Source organism: Sceloporus occidentalis, unplaced genomic scaffold, assembly GCF_023333645.1.
Source record: "Sceloporus occidentalis isolate IW3139 unplaced genomic scaffold, rSceOcc1.0.p SCAF_3, whole genome shotgun sequence".
Taxonomy (NCBI): Eukaryota; Metazoa; Chordata; class Lepidosauria; order Squamata; family Phrynosomatidae; genus Sceloporus; species Sceloporus occidentalis.
The window spans coordinates 215944383-215966667 of NW_028316983.1; the positions used below are offsets into that span (position 1 = coordinate 215944383).

At 40.8% G+C, this 22285-nt stretch overlaps 1 protein-coding gene across 1 annotated transcript in view; it reads right to left on the reverse strand.

Moving 5' to 3' along the window:
- CALB1 (calbindin 1) overlaps positions 1-21693 on the reverse strand; it is a 34994-nt gene extending 13301 nt beyond the window's left edge. Inside the window, exons 1-5 of the mRNA XM_089517592.1 lie at positions 21460-21693; positions 20003-20079; positions 14689-14763; positions 2407-2490; positions 2251-2307 (exon numbers count right to left, since the gene is read on the reverse strand). Of these exons, the coding sequence (XP_089373718.1) occupies positions 2251-2307; positions 2407-2490; positions 14689-14763; positions 20003-20079; positions 21460-21541 (375 nt within the window). The 5' untranslated portion in view covers positions 21542-21693. The remainder of the gene's footprint in view (positions 1-2250; positions 2308-2406; positions 2491-14688; positions 14764-20002; positions 20080-21459) is intronic.
- Positions 21694-22285: the final 592 nt, after the last annotated feature.

A 22285-nucleotide genomic window follows, 5' to 3' on the forward strand; every position in this document is an offset into this window, starting at 1 on the left:
GTATATAGGCAAAGCAAAGCAAAGTTTGGTACTTCCATAATAAAATTATGGGTACTTAAGGTGCCACAAACTCAGAGGTTTTTGCTGCAACAGATTTGATATGTCATATTAACTAGGTCGCCAAAAAATGCATCTTCTGTTACATCTGCCACAGACTTTTTGGTAGTGGAACTATGTGCCTTAATGAAGCAACGGAAGAGGGAAAAAGAAGAGAATATACATTGGGAGATGTTTAGAAAGGAAGATGGATACTTGCTGTGTATCTCCATTGTCTGAAAAATGGTTTCAAACCATAATAAAGAAATTATAGCCATTCTGGAATGACAAACTCCACATTTACTATGATTGATTATATAGTACAGTTTTTTGAATGGTTTACTCAAATGTTAAGTTAATTGGGCCCTATATCTAAATATGTGCAGAAGAAACAATGCAACCCATAGCAGGGAAACAAGAAGCAGTATGGAGTGAAGCGAGGTACAAGAGAGTGCAAGAACCCATAATTATCCTTGGAGAATTCTCCTGAAGATCTACAGCCAGTGAAACAAACCAGAACATGGCTAGAGTGCAGATGATGAAATTGCATAGCAAATGCAATCAGACATAGCACATTCTCTCTTCATTGTGTCTATTATTCAGAAGTGAAATTGTCTTTAAAAAGAGGTTAACTCTACTGTCACATTCTAAACCTGTCACTCAACAGAAATAGTCTGATTTCAGATGAGACCACAGAGACAAGGTGTGGAACCCTCAGCTACTTGGAGTGACACATTTGCTAGGCATTTGAGGAGAAAGTTCTTTGTATTCATTCAGAATGTGACAGTACGACAATAATTGACTTTGATTGCTCCATCTGGCCAGGTTTCTGTTCTTGTGGACAAAACACTTAAATCAGTCCATTCCACCAAATGTAAACATTCCTACGGCCCACTTTGGTTGATAAGATCCAGTGAGACAAGATGGGGCCAAGAGGTAGTAAATACTTTGCTTTGTCAGGGAGAGCTGCCTGCCATTTTCAATGAGCTTTTCACTGAAGAGGACTTTCCCAGACCAGAGGTATGTGAGAATTATCACGCTATTGATAACATGCAAAGGGATCCTGTAGCATCTTTGAGATTAACGAACAGAAAGATGTTGGTAGCACAAGATTTCACCAACTAATGTCTGCTTCATCAGATGCATGGTGTGAAGTGCCTAGGAACAGACCTATTATAGCTATGAATGAACTAGTTGTAGATATGAGTGCAGAAAACAGTATGAAGACAAGCTCCACATACTTTAAGATAGTCAACTGTTTATTCCTTTTAAAATAGCCCAATGACAACAGAAATGAAAAACTTGTGGGTATGGTAATGAGGTGACAAGTTCAGTTTTAATAATGGTCATTAGTAATTATGGTAATTAGTTATCATTTACAGTTTTAAATGTTAAATGGTTTTAAAATATTATGAAATTAATTTTTTGTATATCATCCCAAGAAGCATTAATATAGAGTAAGGTTCCAATATTTAAATATACAAATGACCACAAATATCTGCAGAATGTGTTTAATCTGCATATCACACAGATAGGTATAAAATGTGAATTAGGCTGCCAGGTTTGGGGGTGCTGCAAGGTGAGGGAAGGGGGGTAATGTTCTGCTGCAACTGACAGCATGATGTTGCATTTAGCCCCCACTTTTGACAATGTATAGTCCTGGAATAGTTATCATAGGATAAATTGTTTGTTTAAAGCAGGGGAGGACAACTATGTGTCTCCATATGTTATTGGACTACAACTCCCATAATTCCTCACTATTGGCTATGCTGCCTACGTCTGATGGAATTTGTAGACCAAAGACATCTGGAAGGTCACAGTTTCCCATCCCTGAGCTAAACAAAGCTTCCATACTAGTTTCAGAAGAGGTAACTTATTAAAATTCCTATACTAAAGGAGCTTGTTATCATACTAAAGTGTTCTTGTTTGTTTTACTGGATTATTTTTACCTTTAAATGTTGATGGTTTTGTATCATTGCTAGGGAATTACAACTTAGTAGAAATCTCTTTATCTTATTTAAAGAGCTTAGATCCCCCAAACCTTAGAGACAGCTTTTCCATGTGCACCCTTACAATCTCCCAACATCCACTGAAAATGCCTCTTAATGCTGCTGTTTCTGGAAATCAAAGAACTGATAGTCTTTTTGCCAGAATTATTTTACTAGGATTTTGTTGTCACTGTTGCCATCATCATTTTCTCACAAAATTTCTTACCTTGAGTTCTTCAGCATCAATAAAGCCACTGTGGTCACTATCATATTTTCGCCATGTCTGGAATTGAGAAATCAGCCATTTAAAACAAAAATGGCAAGAAGAGATTTTGTTCTTCACAGTTTAATTTTACCAAAAGGAAAAATTTCTATAGGTTACCTGCATGAAGTCTTCACTTGATTTCAGCTGCTGGCACCTAAAGAATAAGAGGAAGTTCTCTTCTGTTGGTAATATCTGAGCAAGCTGTAAAAGATTAAGTTTAAATTTTGTTTAAATTAACTCTTTACTGAATTAAAATGATAGATATTGTGTTAGTGTTCCAGAATATGAACACACACACACACATGTTTTTAAAAAAGGATATTTGTCATTAGCCTATTACTATATAGTGTGTGTGTGTGTGTGTACACACACACACATATGTGCAGACCTTCTCCTGTGAATGCAGTTTGAAATAAATTGTAATCATGAAAATGTTCTGTATAATTATACTGCCACAGAAGGCTTCAGATAGAGTAAGGGATTTGTGGATCTGCAGAACTTTTCAAGTAGAACCTATTTTCCTTTTTCTAAAAAAATATTCAGTCTCTTAACAGGCACAATTTTAATGAAAACTGGCTTTCATAACCATATGATTCATTGATTATCCCAGCACAACAAAAGCATTGCCCTTCTAATAAGAATTCCTTCCCACCTTCAGTTAGATTGTTTCAATCCTTCATTACTGCAGTGACTTAAAACTTTAGTTGAACGATGAAGGTTAGGCATCCAAAGAAAAGGGGTTGGGGAATGTCACCAAGGGAATGCAAAACAGCAAATGCAATTTCTAGGTGTGAGTGGTTTGCAATGCCCTGCTCTTTGCAATGCTAGACATTTTGGAAAATTGCAAGGGGGGGGGGAATAAATAATTATTTTAATCTAGGGGATCAATGCCCACATTTGCCTCTTCACTATAGATGGGAGGATGTCAGGTGGGTTCACTTATATTCCAAGATTTCTGTTAAATGGTATCCTCTTAGAGCAGACTGTTGTTTTGAATGTGACACCAATGCAGAGAAATACTGTAGAAACTAGGTTTTACCTCTTTCCTTAACTCTCTCTCGCTCCCCCTCTCTCTCCTATCCACTCATTCTATGCAGAACCTTCACATTTCATACCATCTAAAAGTCATGCAAGTAGTTCCCAAACTGAGAGCTCATCTATTGCTTGGATGGTAACATGAAGTGTCTATTTCAGGCAAAATGGCAGTGCAAGCGAACAAGAAGCATGAGGCTCTTATCCTGCCTGGCCCTCTTTCTGCCTCACCTGGTTCCTGTATCACAAACTACTCTATTGCAAACTATCCTTCAGTCATTTCAGTCTGAGACTGGCTTTAAAATTTTGTCACTTAACCTTTTGTTCTAGCCCTATGTGATCTCCTTGCTCATTGCCTTCACCTGAGCTCTGTGGCTGCAGTACAGTGGGACCTTAGTTGTCCCCAGCTCGGTCTCCCTAATCCATAGCCTCTTGCTTTAACACATTTAGATGAGCTAGAAATAGAATGTCTGTGTTTCCAGGATTATCATTGCAAAGGGTTTGTTCATAAGCACAGTTTTAAATCCATTGCCACAAGATATTCTTGCACTTGTTCAAGCTGCTCAATCCAATGGGAAACAGTAAACGCTGTGAATTGTGATTATTGTATTGTATATTATAATAAAATAACCTGAAATATTTGTGACATTGTCATAACATAGAAGAAAACTTGATGTGTATGTTAATTTTTCATATGAATTTTTTGGGACCTCATGCCTCCATGTGTTTCTTTCATACATGGAATTTGAAATGTTTAATTTTCTGCTTCAAACATTAACTTAGATTAAGTTGAAATTCAGATTTTAATAAAACCAATTGGATCCAATGCATAAATATAAGACTGGGGGAGGGGGCGTCCCATAGTTTTCCAGAGGTTGTTGGACTGCTCCTCCCAACTTTCTTCAACATTAACTGTGCTGCTTAGGGTTGCTGGAAGTTGCAGTCCAACATCATCTGGAGGGCTGCATGATTCCTACCCCTGGTATAGCCCACTCAGGATAAATTACATCACTTTATTAGACTTGTGTCCTAATATACAGAGCATCATTCTCTATTTGAAAGGATGTACCATGCAATTCTGATTTAAGGGGGGAAAATAGCAAGGGAGAGCAGGATAAGAAGTAGTCATTCCACTTCTTCCTGAGAGCCTGGGAAGAGCCACTGCCAGTCAGAATAGACAATTTTAAGCCAGATGAGTACCAAAAAACCCCAGGTCCAGCATATGGATCTTTTCAATATGACACATGGGTGCAGTTGTCTGACCTTCTCAGCAAGACAACTCCCTGCCCCCTGCCTCATGTAGAATGGCTGAACATCCTATCATCTATTTTTGTAGTCCTAGAAAGTTTACTGCCATGCCTTTGTGACTCCTGCTAACCATCATACAGGCCAGCCAGCAGATATTCTTAATGGTTTTGCTCCCTGGCTGTGATTGGCAGGACTGTCAAGCAACAGATAGTCAGCTTGCATCACTAGCAGACTGCATCCAACATGGTCAGGGGTCAAGATAGCAGACAGTGCTGGATTTATGCCCAAGTAAAGTAAGCAATAGCTTAGGGCCTCCGATTATACAATATAAAGAATTGACTAAATTTCAAAAGTATACTAATACTGTTGGACCTCTTTAACATTGCTTAGGGCTTCAGTGTGTCTTAATACTGTCCTGGGGATAGGAAAGTGTTTGTTATTTCCATGGAAACACAAAATTTTCCATGTTGAAATTACATTTCATTCCCTTATATTGATTATTCTCAATTACGCTTTGATATATCTGTATATCTGTAAATTCATAAAGAAAGAAAAAAGGGACAGTTGAGGATTCCTAGCATGATATAACCTTCCCTCCTACCCCCTAAGAGAAATGTGCTTACATTGTTGAAACATGGAATAATTGCAACCTGGAAATATGAAAGGATAGACTTTTGAACCTCTGTTTCAGCATAACTAGTGACTTGAACAAATAGGTTGGAGTGCAGGGAGGGGAGCCTTTTAGAAGAGCAAGCAGCTTGTCAAACTCTCCACATTAGCCTGAGGGCCCTGAATAAAAGCTCTGAAAATGGACAGTCTAATGCTCTCCACCATCAAGAATGCTCTTAAAACTTCCTCAACTTAAGCAGCAGCTGTGCTAAAAATGCACTTTGTGAAACTATTCAGGTTGCTTCTTAATTATTTCAGGAAGCCTTCCCATTAGACCTTGATTTTTAGAGGAGGAGGGAAACCCAGTTAGATCGCAGGGATCACTCTGAAGCAAGTGAGGACAGAAACAGAAAATACATGGAAAGGTGAACCAGCTTGCCATTGTGGATGCTCTTTTTAACCAAGTGTTCTAATTTTTTCATTTAACTGAGTCTGTACTATGCTCACTTGGGAAGCCACGGAGGAGCCTTTGGTTGAAGCAGAACTTCACCTGCTGAGGAGTTAGCTCTTCTGCCATAGTTTCTCTACCATTGATGCTCTAATAATGGTAGGGGCAGCCAGTATAAAAAGGGAAGGCCTTGCATCCCTGTTTTTCCCACTCACGCCTCCAAAAAGAGAAATACATTGAACCAGCCCTGGAACTTGCATGTTGACTCTTCCTCCCACTGAAAATAATAGTGTGTGGGGATTCTGAAAGGATAAATTGGTGGGTTAAAAAGGGTGGGTAGGTAGGAGGGTACTCACACTCAGGGATGTAGCTATTGGTGGAAGCATCACCTCATATTTCTAGCATTGTAGTAACTTTAAAAAATTCAATTGAGCAATTAGAAATAGAGTTTAGGCATCCAAAGGAAAGAGGCAAGCAAAGTTACCATGGAAATTTAAACACATAAAATGTAAAAGTTCTAGGCATGAATGATTTTCATTTTCCACAATGCTAGAAATTTAAGGATTGAAGGAAAATTTCAGCATGGGGGTCAGAATTCTCACTTGAGGGGACAATTTCCTGATTTTGCTCCCCATTACTACACTCTTGCCTGGAATACACCTTCTGTCCTAAAGGGAACATGCATAGCAGAGCCACACCTTTCCCCAGCAGCTGGGGTTGGCTGGAAGGACTGGGAATCAGATTTGGACTGGGACTCGGACTGGGGTCATCTATTTTTCTATGCAGATGTGTCTACACATATACATTCTTACATACACACACCTTTGTGCACATAGTGAAAGCCTCTTTTGTTGCAAAGAAATTTCCACTGTGAATGCTGTTTCTCAGCAACTACTCATGGTGAGAAAATGATTTTTGGAACCTTTTAAGGTAAACTGTAATCCCATGAGGTTTGGGGTTCTACAGGCTGAACACCCCTACTCAAATGATTTAGGCTAGGAAGACTAAAAGGTAAAGTATGTTATCATGGTAGCCTCAGTTTCAACTAGCCAATGAAGCATTAGTAGAAGATTTTGCTAATTCCTGATTTTTACTAGAGAATAAATCCTATAATTTAGTGGGATTTACCTCTAAATAAGTGGGTGTAAAATTGTGTTCTTGTTAACTCAGAAATTATCCCATGGAGTTTCAAATAATTCATTGCAGTGCATACCCACTGAACTTTAATTATGTTTAATGTTTAATCATGTTTGGCAGTTCCAAACATGATATGCTCTGCTTCCATTATACCCATCTGGGAAAAGAAGAAAAGAAGAGGGAATGAAGGGGGATTATTTCCTTTATCTCTTGTTGTGATTGTCTCCCTTTTACACTGTCTTTTTACTTTTATTGTTTTTTATTCTTTTTGGCAATCTAAGCCATATTTATTTTCTATATGAATACATGAATCTGTCTTTAGTATTTAGATCTGGCATCTCTGACAATTACATGAATCAATGCAGAGCTCTTTAAATTAATTTATAGTACCTTATGCACATAACTTTGTTGGAGCCATAGTTACATTTACTTTACAACAAAATCCATATGTAGTGGGATTTCCTTCCTAGCCTATGTAAGTATGCTTTCTTGCCTGTATTTTAGCTCTGACTTTATGTATTCTAATAATATAGCTAATAGTATGGCTGCCTGTGCTAGAGATGATCATCTCAGGCATGATGCTGGAATTTCCCAAATTAGTGATGTTCGGTGGGCAGCTTCATCGTTTATGTGAAAGCTGCCTTACTGGGAATAGCTCAGGACTTCATGGCATCTCTGGAAATGTCCCAAAAGATTATCAGTAAGAGATATGACTGCATCTACACAGGAACACTGAATTTAGCAATTCTGAGCGGTGAAAAGTGTTTTATATTAAATAACAAGGAGAGCTGAGGAAGAGAATCTAATTGCCTACGTGAAATTTTTGCTAGATAATTTTGCTAGGCTCACTTCTGCTCTGACATGGGATTCCATGATTGCAGCAGGTCCTAATGATGCACCTTGGGATCTTGTCCTGTTATTGTGGATACTTCCTCTTGGGTAGATTCCAGAGGGTGATGCTCAGGGAGAGTCGCTCCTCAAAAACGGAGCTTAAATGTGGCGTCCCTCAAGGCGCCATACTGTCCCCGATGCTATTTAACATTTATATGAAGCTGCTGGGAGAAATCATTCGCAGACATGGGGCAGGGTGTTATCAGTACGCTGATGACACCCAAATATATTTCTCCATGTCCCGATCAGCAGCTATGACAACAGATGGCATTTCTCCCCTCAATCAGTGTCTTGAAGCGGTAATGGGCTGGATGAGGAAAAACAAACTCAAGCTGAATCCAGACAAAATGAAGGTACTTACAGTAGGGGCCCCCAAACCAGGTATAGGGTTGCAACCTCCAGTCCTAGATGGGGTCATGCTCTCCACAAAGGACTGTGTTCGCAGTCTGGGGGTGCTCCTAGACCCATCGCTTCACATGAGAAATCAGGTGAATGCGACGATCAGGAGCGCCTGCTATCAGCTTCGGCTGATACGCCAGCTGGCCCTTTCCTGGAAGTAAAGGACCTAAAGTACAACAGTTTCACTGGTAACCTCACGACTTGATTTCTGTAACGTGCTCTACATGGGGCTACCCTTGTGCCTAGTCTGGAAACTTCAACTAGTGCAAAATATGGCAGCCAGGCTGGTCGCCGGAAAAACTAGGAGTGACCGAATTACACCCATCTTAAAATCTCTTCACTGGCTGCCTATTAGTTTCTGGGCACAGTACAAGGTGTTGGTTATAACCTTTATAGCCCTACATGGCATGGGTCCAACCTATTTGAGGGATCGCCTGCTTCCATATAATCCACCCCGCACCCTCAAGTCCTCTGGGAGGAATCTATTGCAGCCTTTAAAAACCAGACTAATTGCTACCTCCCAGAGGGTCTTCTCTGCAATTGCTCCTAAACTATGGAACGGTCTGCCAGACAAGATCCGTCAAATTGCCAGCTTAGACAGCTTTAAAAAAGCTGTCAAGACAGATCTCTTCCGGCAGGCCTTTCCTGAATAAGTGCCCGGCCACAGAATGACTGCTCCCCACATCATGGATCAGCCCACCGCTCTGTCCTTGTTATATTTTTATTGTGTTTTTTAATTGTGTTTTTAATAGATATTTTAATTGTACATATTTAATTCTGTTTTAAGGGGGGGAATTTGGGACATAATTTTGTAAATGTGGATATTAATATGTTGTGAGTCGCTTTGATAGTCTTGTAACAGAAAAGCGGGATATAAATAAAAGTTTTATTATTATTATTATTTATTATACTCTTCGGCTTATACAACCTGAGGACACAGACATGGTCATTGATAGTGTGAGTTCAACCCTTATGTACACTTGACCCTCACCCTTCCTGACTGATTAAAGCAGACAGGAAAAGTCTAGCCAGGTGGAATACAGACAGTGATAGATGCATCTGTACAGAAATAACTAATGAATCCAACCTTAAGGTAGCTGTTTGATAAAGAAGCTCTCTCTGGATACCACTAGAGGCAAGTATCTTAAGCATCTGGAGGTATCTCAGTTCCAGGAATTCCTGGAAATCTATTAACTAGATGAGGAGTGGGCAGCCACAGAAAGTCAGCTGCATCTGCTGCATTTTTAGGTTCTCTGGACATTGTTGACTGCATGCTGCCCTTTATATGGAACTGGAAATGATATTCTAATCACTTGTGGTTGCTATTTTTTAATGATTTCTTGCTGTTCTGGGGTGGACCCCCTGCAACAGCAATTTATAAATTGCAACCCATGCCTGCTAGAGGCCTCTGGAAGTACAGTTCAGTATTTGAAACTTGAAATCCTGTTCCTGATACAGACTTATTTCAGTCTGGGTTTGGCACCAAGACAACTTTGGTCACTTTAGCGGATTATCTTCTCCAGGCAGCTATATTTCACCTTTTCATCCCCTAGCAGTCAAACTGCTGATGTTCTGAGTCGGTGTCAAATGAGGGCTAATAAATTGTGGCAATCCAGATAGGACAGGGATATCCCTGGCCATGAAAGATTACTGGATTAGGAATTCAGCCTATTTGGGATGTAACAGTGCTCCCCTTGAAGAACTTGGTTTACACTGGAGAAGAGATACTTCTGGACTTGAGGGCCACTTTGGACAAAAATGTAATAGTCAGGAGACCAACAGCCTCTAACCCTGATAAAGTCAGATCTGGCCATTATGAGACATGCCTTAGGTACAATTGGATGGTGATATAAGCGTGAGTGTGTGCATATGTTGGTGGGTACCCATTTACAGTAGTGGTGGGCAACTGCATGAGGATCTAGGGGCCATTCCTTCCCCTGAACCTCCTCTGGCTGCATCTGACTGTCCAGGTGCACTGGAGCTGATATTGTGTTACTTTTGGTTGCCATTTGGAGCTGGTTTACAACTGAAAAGTGAGGCTAAGGGGAGTTCTGTGGTTTGGGGTGGGTACGGAATCTGACTCCAGTATTTACGCATAGTTTTGGGGGTTGTATTGCAGTTTCCAGGCAAAACATACTTGAAAATCACACCACAGTTTTTAAAATGAGGCTTTGGGGCAAAGGCACCATTAGGAGTGTGTGGGGAGTGTCTACCACACTGGGTGACACTTTGGGGGGTCAACTCCCTGTAGGGTGGTCAGTCACCATCTGTCCCAAAACACACTGGTCATCTCCTCCCACCAGCTAGTGCACCTCTGCCATACACCCACTGTGGCCACTGGTGGGGATGGGGTGCTTCTGGTGGCAGTGTGAGTTAAATGCCAGTACTGCAGCCACAATGTTTTGAGTTGATCCCAGAGCTGCAAGGTTGACTCAGCCTTCCATCCTTTCATAGGTTGGTAAAATGAGTACCCAACATGTTGGGGGCTTACAGATTGTAAAAATGTTAAAGAGTGCTGAGTTCACTATTAAGCGGTATAGAAATGTAAATGCTGTTGCTATTGCTTCTGCTGTCTGGTAGCCCCTTCCAGGTCTGGTAGGGCTGTTGGCCAGGCTGGGAAAGAGAGATGCTGCTGGTAGTAACAGCAGTGGCGACCAAAAGGAAAAGATTTTGTGGTCACCACTGCCACCATCACCTCTCTTTCCCACTCTCCATTCCTACTCGCAGCTGACTATCTTGCTCACTGTTTCTACCCACTGCCCTGACCAGTTCTCTCTGCCCCAGAACAGTGGCACCACTAAAGGGGTGCAGGGGGTGTGGACAGTACCAAGTGACACCCTAAGATGGGTGACACCTCTGCTCTCCAAACATCTACCTTGGGCAGAAATAGGCTGTGGCATTTGCTTGTGTCCCTTTCAAATGCTGAAGAGATGGTCGAATGGGGTGGGAGGAGAAAGGAAAGATCCCAGTTTTTAAATTTTAAATGCTATTTTGTTAAAAAAATAATGTTTAAATTTTTTTTAAAAAAATCACATTTTACCAAATTTTCACTTGAGTTGCATGAAACTATTTATATGTAAGTGCACTGAGGTTGTGCATATGATATTGTAATTTAAAGGTATAGTTTTAATTTTGCTAGTTGTTTAGGTCACAACTATTACCATTACATTCTGTGATATGCAAGAATTATGATTAATGAGTAAAATCAGTAAAAAAAAAATTACTAAGGATTCTGTATGGTGTAGTATGAGATGAGGTCAATGGGGGGAGGGGGGTGACACCATGAGGTACTGCACTGGGTGACGCCAACCCTAGGTATGCCACTGCCCCAGAAGGAGGCTCAAGACAGGGCTGTGGTAGGGATGGAGGAAAAGGAAGGCAGGCAGTGGTGTGCCAAGATTCTGGGAAAGGAGCTGCTGCTACCCAGAAGTCCCTTCCACGTCTGGCTGGGCTGCTGGCCGAACAGGGATGGGAGGTGACATAGAAATGGTGGCCATGGACACCTCTCCTTCTAGGGAAGGAGAGGAGTCTGTGGCTGACATTGCTGCTGCCACCAGCACCTCCATTTCCGGACAGAGTCAGCAGTTTTTCCAGACTCAGAAGGAGATTCTAGGCAGCACTCCACTCCCATCAGCGGCCACTGCTCATGGATGGCAGAGGTGCCCTGGCTGGCTGAGGGGGTTATCGGGTATTGTGCCAGGCACTTTTGCCAGGATGTGGAGGTCAGCAAGATTATCAGGAGGGGAGAGTGGATGGTGTGTACCTGTCCCTGCCTGCTGCCTCTTCTCTTTTCTGCCACCCCCCCTCCTCTCACTTTCTCCCCATCTGACACTACTTGCAGGTGGAGGGTTCAGACCATCAGGCTGGGTGGAACTGATGGTGATGGTTTCCTCCTCCTCTTTCACAACCCTCCCTCCCCCCTTCTGCAGGGCCAGGGGAATCCCTGGGCCCCCCAGTGCAGGCCTTCTCCTGCCCGTGTCTGTGTTCCATCGGCAGAGAGAGACAACCAAGACCGGATCCCTCCCTCCACTGGCAACTCCCACTCACCAGAGCTATGAAGTGGCTGCCAGCCTGGAGATGACATAATCAGTTACTGTACTGGGATGACACCAACCCCAGTGACACCACTGCTTCGGTGACTAGCTGTGGGCTTGGGAAGGCCATAAAAATTGGGACTTGAAGGGGAGCTGCACTTTCCCCACCCCTGATTTATAGAATCATATTTACCTGTCCTGCAAGGGCTGTGCAGTTTACTAATTTGTTTCCAGACACAACTTAAAGAACTGGCAGTAATCTTTAAAGCCCTCAACAGTTTATAGACTGCCTTCTCTCATACTAGCTTTCTGCACCATAAGAATCTACTTTATGACTGGCACCACACTGTAGAAATAATCCGGTTTGACACCACTTTAACTGCCATGGCTCAGTGCTTAAAATTCTGGGAATTGTAGTTGGCTGTGGAGGCGGTGTGGAGGCTGTTTATGCCTTACATTATAGTTTTAATTGTTGTTAGCTACATACAGATTGTTCCTGCAGAACAAATCTACAGGTACCATACATATTTGCATGTAATAAATAGGCAGATACACATCAGTAACCAGACATCTGGTACCTACCAGCCCTATGTATTTATAGTATTTAGTACTTTGAGAGAGGCAATCACAGTGTTTGTGATTAGACCTTGTAGAAATTGACCAGTCTCTGGCAGTGAGTTGTTAAAACAAAAACAGAACTGGGAGCTTTCATTTCAGTCCTGCTATCGTAATGATTAGCATCCTTGTGGAGGAATGAATTGTCAAAGATTCTTTAAACAACTACTGCAAATTTCTAGAACAAGGTGAACTGAGTTATAAAAACTTCTATTACTCAGTTCACTAAAGCTGATGTACAAAACTATACCCTGCACGTTTGACATGATCCAACTAAACTGCACTAGTTTTAGGCATCACTGATCCCAATAGGAGAGCCACGTATGCACTTAACCTTTTCTCTTTAAAATACAAAGAACTTCATTCATTGACATTATAGAAAATAGACATTATACATATTACAGAAGCCATACGCACTATGCTCGAAACTCAAAACAAGCAAGCATGCAAACAAACACACAAAAAACTACCCACTTTGAAACATCTAGGTCACCCTTCACAATCACCACAGTTTTCTAGAAAGAGGTCTAGCCTCAAGGTCTTGAACTGTTTCTAATTTTCTATTAGAAATTCTTAGAACATAATACACAAGCCATTCAGTCATTTGTATTTCTTGAAAAGATATGCTCTTTATTTTTACTAATGCAATAAATATATTGAACATGCTGCTATGTTAGATTGGCACGCACACATAGAAACTGCTGCTGTGTGCATATTTCCCAACTTCCTCAGATTTCTAAGACTATGTGCATGCTTGCCATTATAGACTGGGAACCAACAACTAAGATCTACAGTATAAGAGAAGGATTCAGCCAGTACATCAGTCCTGGGCCCAAAAAGACAAGGAGGGGCCCATGAATTTCTGACACCCTCATAAGAAAAAAAAACAGAACACAATACTTTGGTTTCTCTTCAGATCATATCAAACACAACACCCTACAGCACCTTTCCATTGTGTTAGGTTATTATGCACATCATTCCTTTGTATAAAGTATATTGTTAGCTGGTCATTGTGGTGCGGAGGGAATAAAGCATTTACAAATGTTTATCAGTGGTCATATCCAGATAGCCTGAGATTAGCCACATGTTTAATTATGTTTTCATAATCATACACCAAAAGTTTTTTACTTTGTTCATATTTGATCATAACCATAAGATGAAAAAACTGAAACTTTAAAATTTCATGTTATGCCATAATTGTTATTGAAAAGAATTGATTTTGAGAGGACCTCCCCCCCCAAAAAAAAAAAATCGGGCCTAAAAGCTGTTTTGTTCGGCCGTGAAACATTTCTCTCAGAGGCTCTGCCATCAACATTGCTGCAATTAAGATTATGCTATCAACTCTGATCACACCAATGCCTTTTTGAAAGCTAAGAGAAACTGAATCTATTTCCCTACAGCCTTCTTCAACTAACAATTAGTGCTCTTACTGCTGACATTCCCAACTTTCTTGAATCACAATAAAGTGTGCACACAGCTTGAATACTCATACTGATCAATTTTACTCATACAGACAGTTAGAATGCTCCTACAGACAGATTTTATTTGGATTTAATTTATTTTCATCATTCCTTAAAAAATAAAAACAAGATTGTGTGACTTGGAAACTCCCATGGTCATAAAACAGGGAAAACCTTTTTCTGCAATATATCAAGGTGAATCAACGGCCTGTTACAGACTGCCAAAATAAAGCTGCTTCGGGTCTCTTTGGAAGTATGCTGTTTAAATGATGCATGCACCCTAAGAATCCGGAAGCTGCACCAAAGCTGCACTCCAGTGATTAGGAGTGTAGTATGGCTTTGGCACGACCTCCGGACTCTTAGGTCCCATTCATCATTTAAACAGCATACCTCCAAAGAGACCTGAAGCAGCTTTATTTTGGCAGTCTGTAACAGGCCATAATTTACTAACATTTTATACTTCTGCAAAGTTATGAACAACGTGTATAAAGAGTTGCATTAAATAATAAATGAAAAACTCTCTTACCTCTACTATTCCTATTTTGCCATCAGAACTCTTTGAAAACTGCCCCACAAATGTTTTCATTTCTGGAGTTAGATCCTATAAATGTACAGTACAGTCATTATTACTTACAAAAAAATACAGGAAGGAGTCAAGAACACAAATACTCTGCAGAAATAAATGTGTGCAAAGGAGGCCTTCACTACAGATTGAATTCTAAATCTTTTATTTAGAAACCAATGAGCCAAAATAAAGAACCTGTTCTCCATGAATGACTGGGAAACTAACCCATGTAGTGCAAAATTTATCTTCTCAGATTCTCCAAAGATCTGGCTGAAGTTAAAATCTGAACATTTAAATACAAAAAGGAATGCAAAAAGAATCAATGAAGTATATTTACACCTGGAGTTATAGCTCTTTGGTACTATTTTAACTGTCATGGCTCTGTCCCACAGAATCCAGAAGGTTGTTTTTTATTTATTTATTTATTTATTTATTTATTTATTATGGCATTTATATCCCACCCTTCAGCCATAAAGGCTATCAGAGCGGCTTACAATTATTGTTTTTAATCAGTTTCATGATTAATATTTTTTCTGATCTCAAGATGTTCTGTTAAAGAACTTGAACCCATTCCTCTGAACAACAACACCAGAATAATATGGCAAAGAATTCTAAGATCACCGAACTACAAATCCCAGGATTCCATGGAAGTACAGTGGTGTAGGGGGGAAACCTTCACTTATGTGTTTTCTTGTCATTACACTCTTTAAAGCTGACCCTTTGGGCTGTTTTTTTGCATGTCTTTGTAAACAGATGTGAGAATTTCAGGAAAGGAACAGAGATAGGTCAGCACTCTTTCAGTTAAGCATAGTTTAAGCAGAATATGGATAGAGATAGAAGTGTATACTGAGATGCATAGCTGAATGCACATAATATTGGCTGTAATGCAGTAGCGATATATTATGTTAGATTATACAACTTCTAAAGGTAGGAGTGATGCATTGCCCCCCAGGGACCTTGGAGGGCTGCCCACTTTACACTTCCCACCCCCGTTTTTATTTTTGCTACAAATGCTGTCATAAAGTATGAAAAAGGGGAGGGGAGCTAAAAAAATTTCCATTCACACTTCTACCAGGTCTCATTTCAGACAGTTGGCTTTAACAAAACATTGAACATTATAAGAAAGTCAGAATCAAAAATACAGGACTAAATCTGGTTGTTAGTTCCATGCTGAATAAACCTTTTGAATCAATGGATCTTGCACAAATATTGACTTACCAAGTTCTTATTGATTCACTGGGTCCATTCTAATTGAGAATAACAATTAAATTTAAGCCACATGTTCTCACACTCATACATTTTTCTTAATAAGTAAACAAAAGAGCTATGCCGCATGGTGTAATGGTCTGAATGTATGACTAGGATTCCAGGAGACCTGGGCTCAAATCCCTGCGCAGCCATGGACACACACTGAGTGATCTTGGGCAAGTCACACACTCTCAGTCTCAGATGAAGGCAATGGCAGTTAAAGCAGTGTCAAGCTGATTTAATTCTGGAGTGTGGCATCAGCTTCGATGTCCCTACTTATGCTTATGATCCTGTGAATGTTTACTCAGATGTAAATCCTACCACTCCCAAGTAATTGTGTATAGAATTTCAGCCTTTGTATGCAGTTCTATGAATGTTTATTTAGAAGTTAATGGTACTACTGAACTCGGTGGGACTTACTTTTGATAAATCTTGCATGGCACCAGGCTTTTGGAGCCTGTAGCACCTCTTTCAGTGCTATTTTCTTTTCTTTTCTTTTCTTTCTTTCTTTTTTAAAAAAGAAATCCACTAATTATTCTGAATGATTTACTGTGTAAGTAAAAAATGTGGTATTTCAAAAAAGTTACCAAAGTGAAAAAGATTGCTATTGGTGGACAAACTCTCCCTCCCTCCCCCCCTCTCTCTCCCTCTCCCTCTCTCTCTCTCTCTCTTTTACACACACACACACACACACCCCTAAGGTAGGCATCTACAGATGCTACTACAATATTTTCTTCTTCACAATGAATAATGAATCCCTGATTATTGCCCACTTTATCACTTATGGTTTACTTAACCATTCCCTTGTGAGTACTTTGGGATACTAGTGTCTTTTTTAATTAACAAATTTCTCCTTATATAACAACGAGATAACATTGTTCTGGAAAGAGTAGCAAATAAAGCAAGATGAGGAAAGGGACTTCTATCATTTTCTTTCTCGTTTAGGAAGACCTGAAATGGAGCATGGGCCTCCTGGTCTCTGGGGAATTAAATGAGGCATAATAAAAACAAATGTGCAACTAATTACCATGGTTAATGATTGTTAATGATTAAGGACTCGTTGTTACCAAGCAGCTGTGATGATATTCTGTTCATTTTACTGGAAACCTGTTAGACAGGTACAAACTACAACTCAAAGCAAGTCTTCTTAGGTGAGTCTTCCCCATGCCGAGTCCTCCAACTGTATTATACTACCAGTTGTGACCCTTTTGCCATCCAGTGCAACAGTACTATAGCTCCTAGCATTCCCACCCAGCCAGGTCCTTGGTTTTTAGCACATTCATCAAGGTCATGTACATATGTTTTCAGTAGTGACATATTTTTAAGAATTTGCCTGTTAATAAATTTGCAGCCTGAAAGATGGAATGTGCTGATTTTCATACCACTATAAATACAGTCAGTCCTCCATATCCATGGATTCTGCATCGATGGATTCGATTATTAACAATTTGAAAATAATTTTTCCAAAATCAAAATGCTGATTTTGCCATTTTACAGTATATAAGGAATACCATTTTACTATTCCACTGTATATAATGGGCAAGTTTAACAGGGACTAGAAAGGAAATTGTGCGCAGGTTGAACCTCAGCTTTTTTTTATTTATTACTAATTCATTTCTGAGACAAAAACCTTGGAGGATCTACAAAGTGCAGATGAGGGTCTACTCTGCACTGCAGAATTAATGCAGTTTGACACCACTTTAACTGTCCTGGCTCAATGAGATCCAATCCTGGGATTCATAGTTTGTTATGGCACCAGAGCCAATGAGACAAAGTAAGACTGCCGCCCCCAAAAAACCTTCAACTGACAGTAAGATCCACTTAATTCAAGGGGAACTAACTTCTGGGCAGACCAGAATGGGATTGCACTGCATGTGAACTAGAGAGATACTTGTCTGGGGAAAATAACTTTCAAATCCATTGATTTGAAACCATTGATGGAGCAGCCAACATCAAACTAGAAAAGACTTCAGGGCTCAAGCATCTATAGATGATCCAACGAGAGAACTGAAGCTTGGTGCTCTTCTTTTCAGAAAATTCCAGAAGATTCCAGAAATAGCCTTGCACAGAAGCAATGTCAATGGAAAAATGAATAAGAACACCTGAGCATTTTCCAAAGCGCAAGCAGGCGTACAGGCAGAATCTATAAAAAGGCATAAATGATACTGTGGGTGGAGCACAAGAATGTGCCTACTGGGATTTATATATCACTTTGAGAACACTCCAATTTTTAAAGTAGGAGCTTGACACCAATTTGAAACAAGGGAAATTTGGGAGATTTTTTTTTCAGTGCCTCCTTTGCAGTTGAAAACTTAGTTTAAAAATGAAGGAATTTAATAGAGCCTACTTCTAAAAATAAATTATGAATCCATGTTTTCAAAATCAGATGCTTACCAATGACTCATCTTACAGAAGACAGAGAAGAGACTGGGCAGAGAGTATCACAGCAAAGGGTATATGAGATGGACCAGCCATTGTTTAAACTGAAGAATAATGTAGGATATTATAAATTCTTAACTTGGATCATATTTTTCTCTTTCGTAGCAATCATAAATACCTTTTTATAACAACAGAATAAAAGAAATTTAGCAAGTGTATACACTGGATGCATAATTGTCTGTGGAACGTCAGTCTTCAGTTAATCGATTAATTAATAATCCTTATGAAACAGGTCAATAATATTTTTGCAAACTGAGATAATTTTATAGGAAATGCATAAATATTTTACAAATACTTGTGGTGGTCCTTATTTCAAAGGACACTGAATCTGTCCCACAGTTCAGTCATCTAAGTGGTTTTTCATGATACTTGGGATATATGTTTTAGCCCAATTCACAAGAGTCTGTTTCATTTCTTTGACAAACGAAGTCATTAATTAACAAGCATTTAATCATATTTCACTCAATGTGTTTTGTATGTCAATTGACATATTGATTCAAATGTTTTACTTCATTTAAAAACCTACAAATCCAGCCTCAGTCCCACCCACAATAATTTAGCTGCAACTCAAAGATTTAATTCATTTCATCTGGTCCACTTTAGACAGGACTAATATTTGATTTAGCACTATGACTTCAAACTCCTGAACAGTTTCCATTTTCTACAGGAAATGATATATTAATGTATTACCATTCCAGAACTCCCCAAGAGAACTGTTTTGTAATCATATTGGTCCAGATAAGCAATGTCTGTCCTAATCTTCACAATTCTTAAATTCAAAGTAATACAGTATATAGAACTAATCTGCAAATCTGTTTATTGACCACCAAGGGGCAGAAATGCTTCTCAAACTATATATTAAGGGTCCTTCCAGAATTTGAATATTTATTTACAGGGGAGGGGGATCCAATAAACTAACAATTTTTACTTATAAAAAAATTCATCAAGGGCCACATGCTTCCGAATACTTGTTGCTGTTGTGTGTCTGCAAGTCATGTATGATTTTATGGTGACCCTAAGGCAAACTTATCATGGGATTTTCTTGGCAAGATTTATCCAGAGATGGTTAGCCTTTGCCTTCCTCTGAGGCTGAGAGAGTGTGACTTGCCTAAGATCACCCAGCTGGTTTCTGTGGCTGAGCTGGGATTCAAACCCTGGTCTCCGGACTCCTAGTCTAAGACTGAAACCACTACAGCATGCTGAATTATCATTCAAAAGATAGTGTGTTCTAATACAGAAATGGAGAGAGATCATTAATTAACTAGATTCCATCTCAGATTTCCTAGTGTGACAACTTTGATTTTCTAGATCTTCTAGAAGCTTGACAGCATTGCTTCTTAAGCCATCTTATATGGGGGAATGGCAGTTATTTTTTTCTGCCCAGTTTGCAATTGATCAGTATGATATTTGCACCCATTGGCTACCATCACTAGAAACTCTCCAGAGGGTGGCAGCTGATAACTTGTAGACTAGTACTGGTCCATGGACTGCCTTTTATTACATGATGGGATTGTAGCCAAATATGGACAGAAGTCATCCAGTTAACAGAGTTCACCACTATATATTCTTATTACAAATTTTAACCTACCAATCCTGCTTTCTTGCGTGCTTGCTGCAATTCCTGGATAAAATTCTGCAGTTCCTTCCCATCCATGTACCCATTGCCTGCAACACAAAAGAGAGAGTACATTGCTGTTACAGTCACAGAGTTTTCTACCACTCCCTTCCCTGCCTGAGCGAGGAAGCATAGACTATAGTCCAAAACACTCTGCAGAAATAATCCAGTTTGAGACCACTTTAGCTACTATGGCTCAGTGCTAGCTAATCCCGGGAAATGTAGTTTATTGTGGCATCAGAGCTCTCTGACAGAGAAGGCTAAATGTCTCACATAACTAAAGTCCCTGGAATTGCCTAGAATTCAGCCAGGGCAGTTAAAGTGGTTTCAAACTGAATTATTTCTGCAGTGTGTTTTGGACCTATACCTTGCAAAGCAACCATGCTTCTAGACCTATAATGTCTACTCAGAAGTAAGTCCCACTGAGATCTCTGAGGCTTACTCTCAGGGAAGCAACTATAGGATTACAGCCAACTCTCTTCTCAAGGAAAAGTGACACTCTGCCTTGTTTCCAGATCATCACTATATAATTGTTGGAGGCTCTTGAACTTTCAGATACAGAGAAGGAGGGAGCCTCTTCTGAGGCAGGGGAGACCCAAAGTATCCATAACAGACCTATCCTCCCCTCCCCTCTCAGCTGAGAATGATCCGTAGCTCTTTCCAACTTTGAGCTGTTCCAACTTTGAGCAGGCAAGGGATACACACAAAAAAGTTGGGAGTTGAGCACAGAGTCAAGTTTGCTTGGAAGAGAGAAATGCAGAAAGTCATTTATTTTTATTTTTCCCTAGTCTCTCCTCCCTAAATGTTGTCCCTCATCACCCACCGACGCAAAACTCTTCCTCCTGCCTTGTCCCCAATGGCCATCATTGAACCTGTCCCTGCATCTTTGCACTCACAAACCTTTGCATTCCTATGGGCATCACCATGGAGGGTAAAGTGGAAAGTCTAGGGACAACTACAATTGACTCACTCTACTCCAGGTGTAGTCGTCCTTAGACTTTCTACTCTACCCGAGGCACCCTCAGCTCTCCCAAAGCTCAAGCGACCAACCTCTCTCCTTTCAGTTACTCCCTGCATCCACACTGCAGAAACAATCCGCTTGGGCATCACACTTCAACTGCTCAGTGCTATATGGAATTCTGGGAACTGTAGTTCTGGGAGGCATTTAGCTTTCTCTTTCTTTGTGCCATCACAAAAATTACAGATTCCATCACCCCACAGCCTTGAGCCGGTGGCAGTGAAAGTGGTGTCAAACCGGACCGTCCCTGCAGTGTGGCTGCAGCCAAAGGGGCTACAAGATGCCCAGGAGAACAAGATATTGGGAGTCTTCCACCAACTTTGGTTGGGTTCCAACCAAGAGAAGCAGAAGAAGCAGAAGAAGCAGAAGCAGAAGAAGATGAAGATTTTTTTAAAAATATAAAAGTAGTCACCGTCTGAGTCGTAATGACGCCAGATCTCGAAAAACTGAGCGGCTGAGATCTCGTTCCCTTGGAGGTAGGACTCCGCAGCCATGGCGATCGCCTGGAGAGCGAGGAAAGGCGAGGCGGAGGAAGCGCAGGCAGAGGGGTCGCTGTCCGAAGTGCTGAAGGCAAGCGCTCGCTCTTCCTCGGTGGCCACCGCCGCTGCTGCTTTGTGCGCTCGCCTTTATCCGGATCGCCGCCTCCCAGCCCCGCCTTGCCTCTCCTCTTCCTCCTCCTCTTCCTCCTCCTCCAGCCCCTGGCAGGGTCCGTCCTCTTCTGCCCTCCCCCCTCCCCCCCAGAGAAGGCATGGGGCCAGAGGCTCCCCTCCCAAGGCAGCAGCTGGGAGGAACCTTTCTACCCATAACCACCCATCACTTGCTCCAGGTTGGACTGGAGGTGGTAGGCAAGGGGACCAGATGTCTTCTAACCCCCAAGGAGGACAAGGTCCCTCAAGGTGGGGGGCAGGCCAGAAAAGTGGAGGGCAGGACCACCTCAAAGCTCAACACGCTCCTTTCAATGTCCATCCAGGCTTCTGCTCAAAAGGAAGGAGGACCACCCTCTTGGAATTCCTCCTGGACAGAAGGTTGAGATGGAGGAGAAGCAGAGGGAGCCAGATGTCTTCTAGCCACAAATGATGACAAGGGACCACAAAATGGAGGGCATTCAAGAAAAAAACTGGAGGACGTGACCCAATCCCAGCTCAAAACATTCTTGTCAGTGTCAATCCATGCCCAAAATGGATTGACATTGCAAAGGGATCTTGTAGCACCTTTTGGAATTCCTCTTGACATATAGT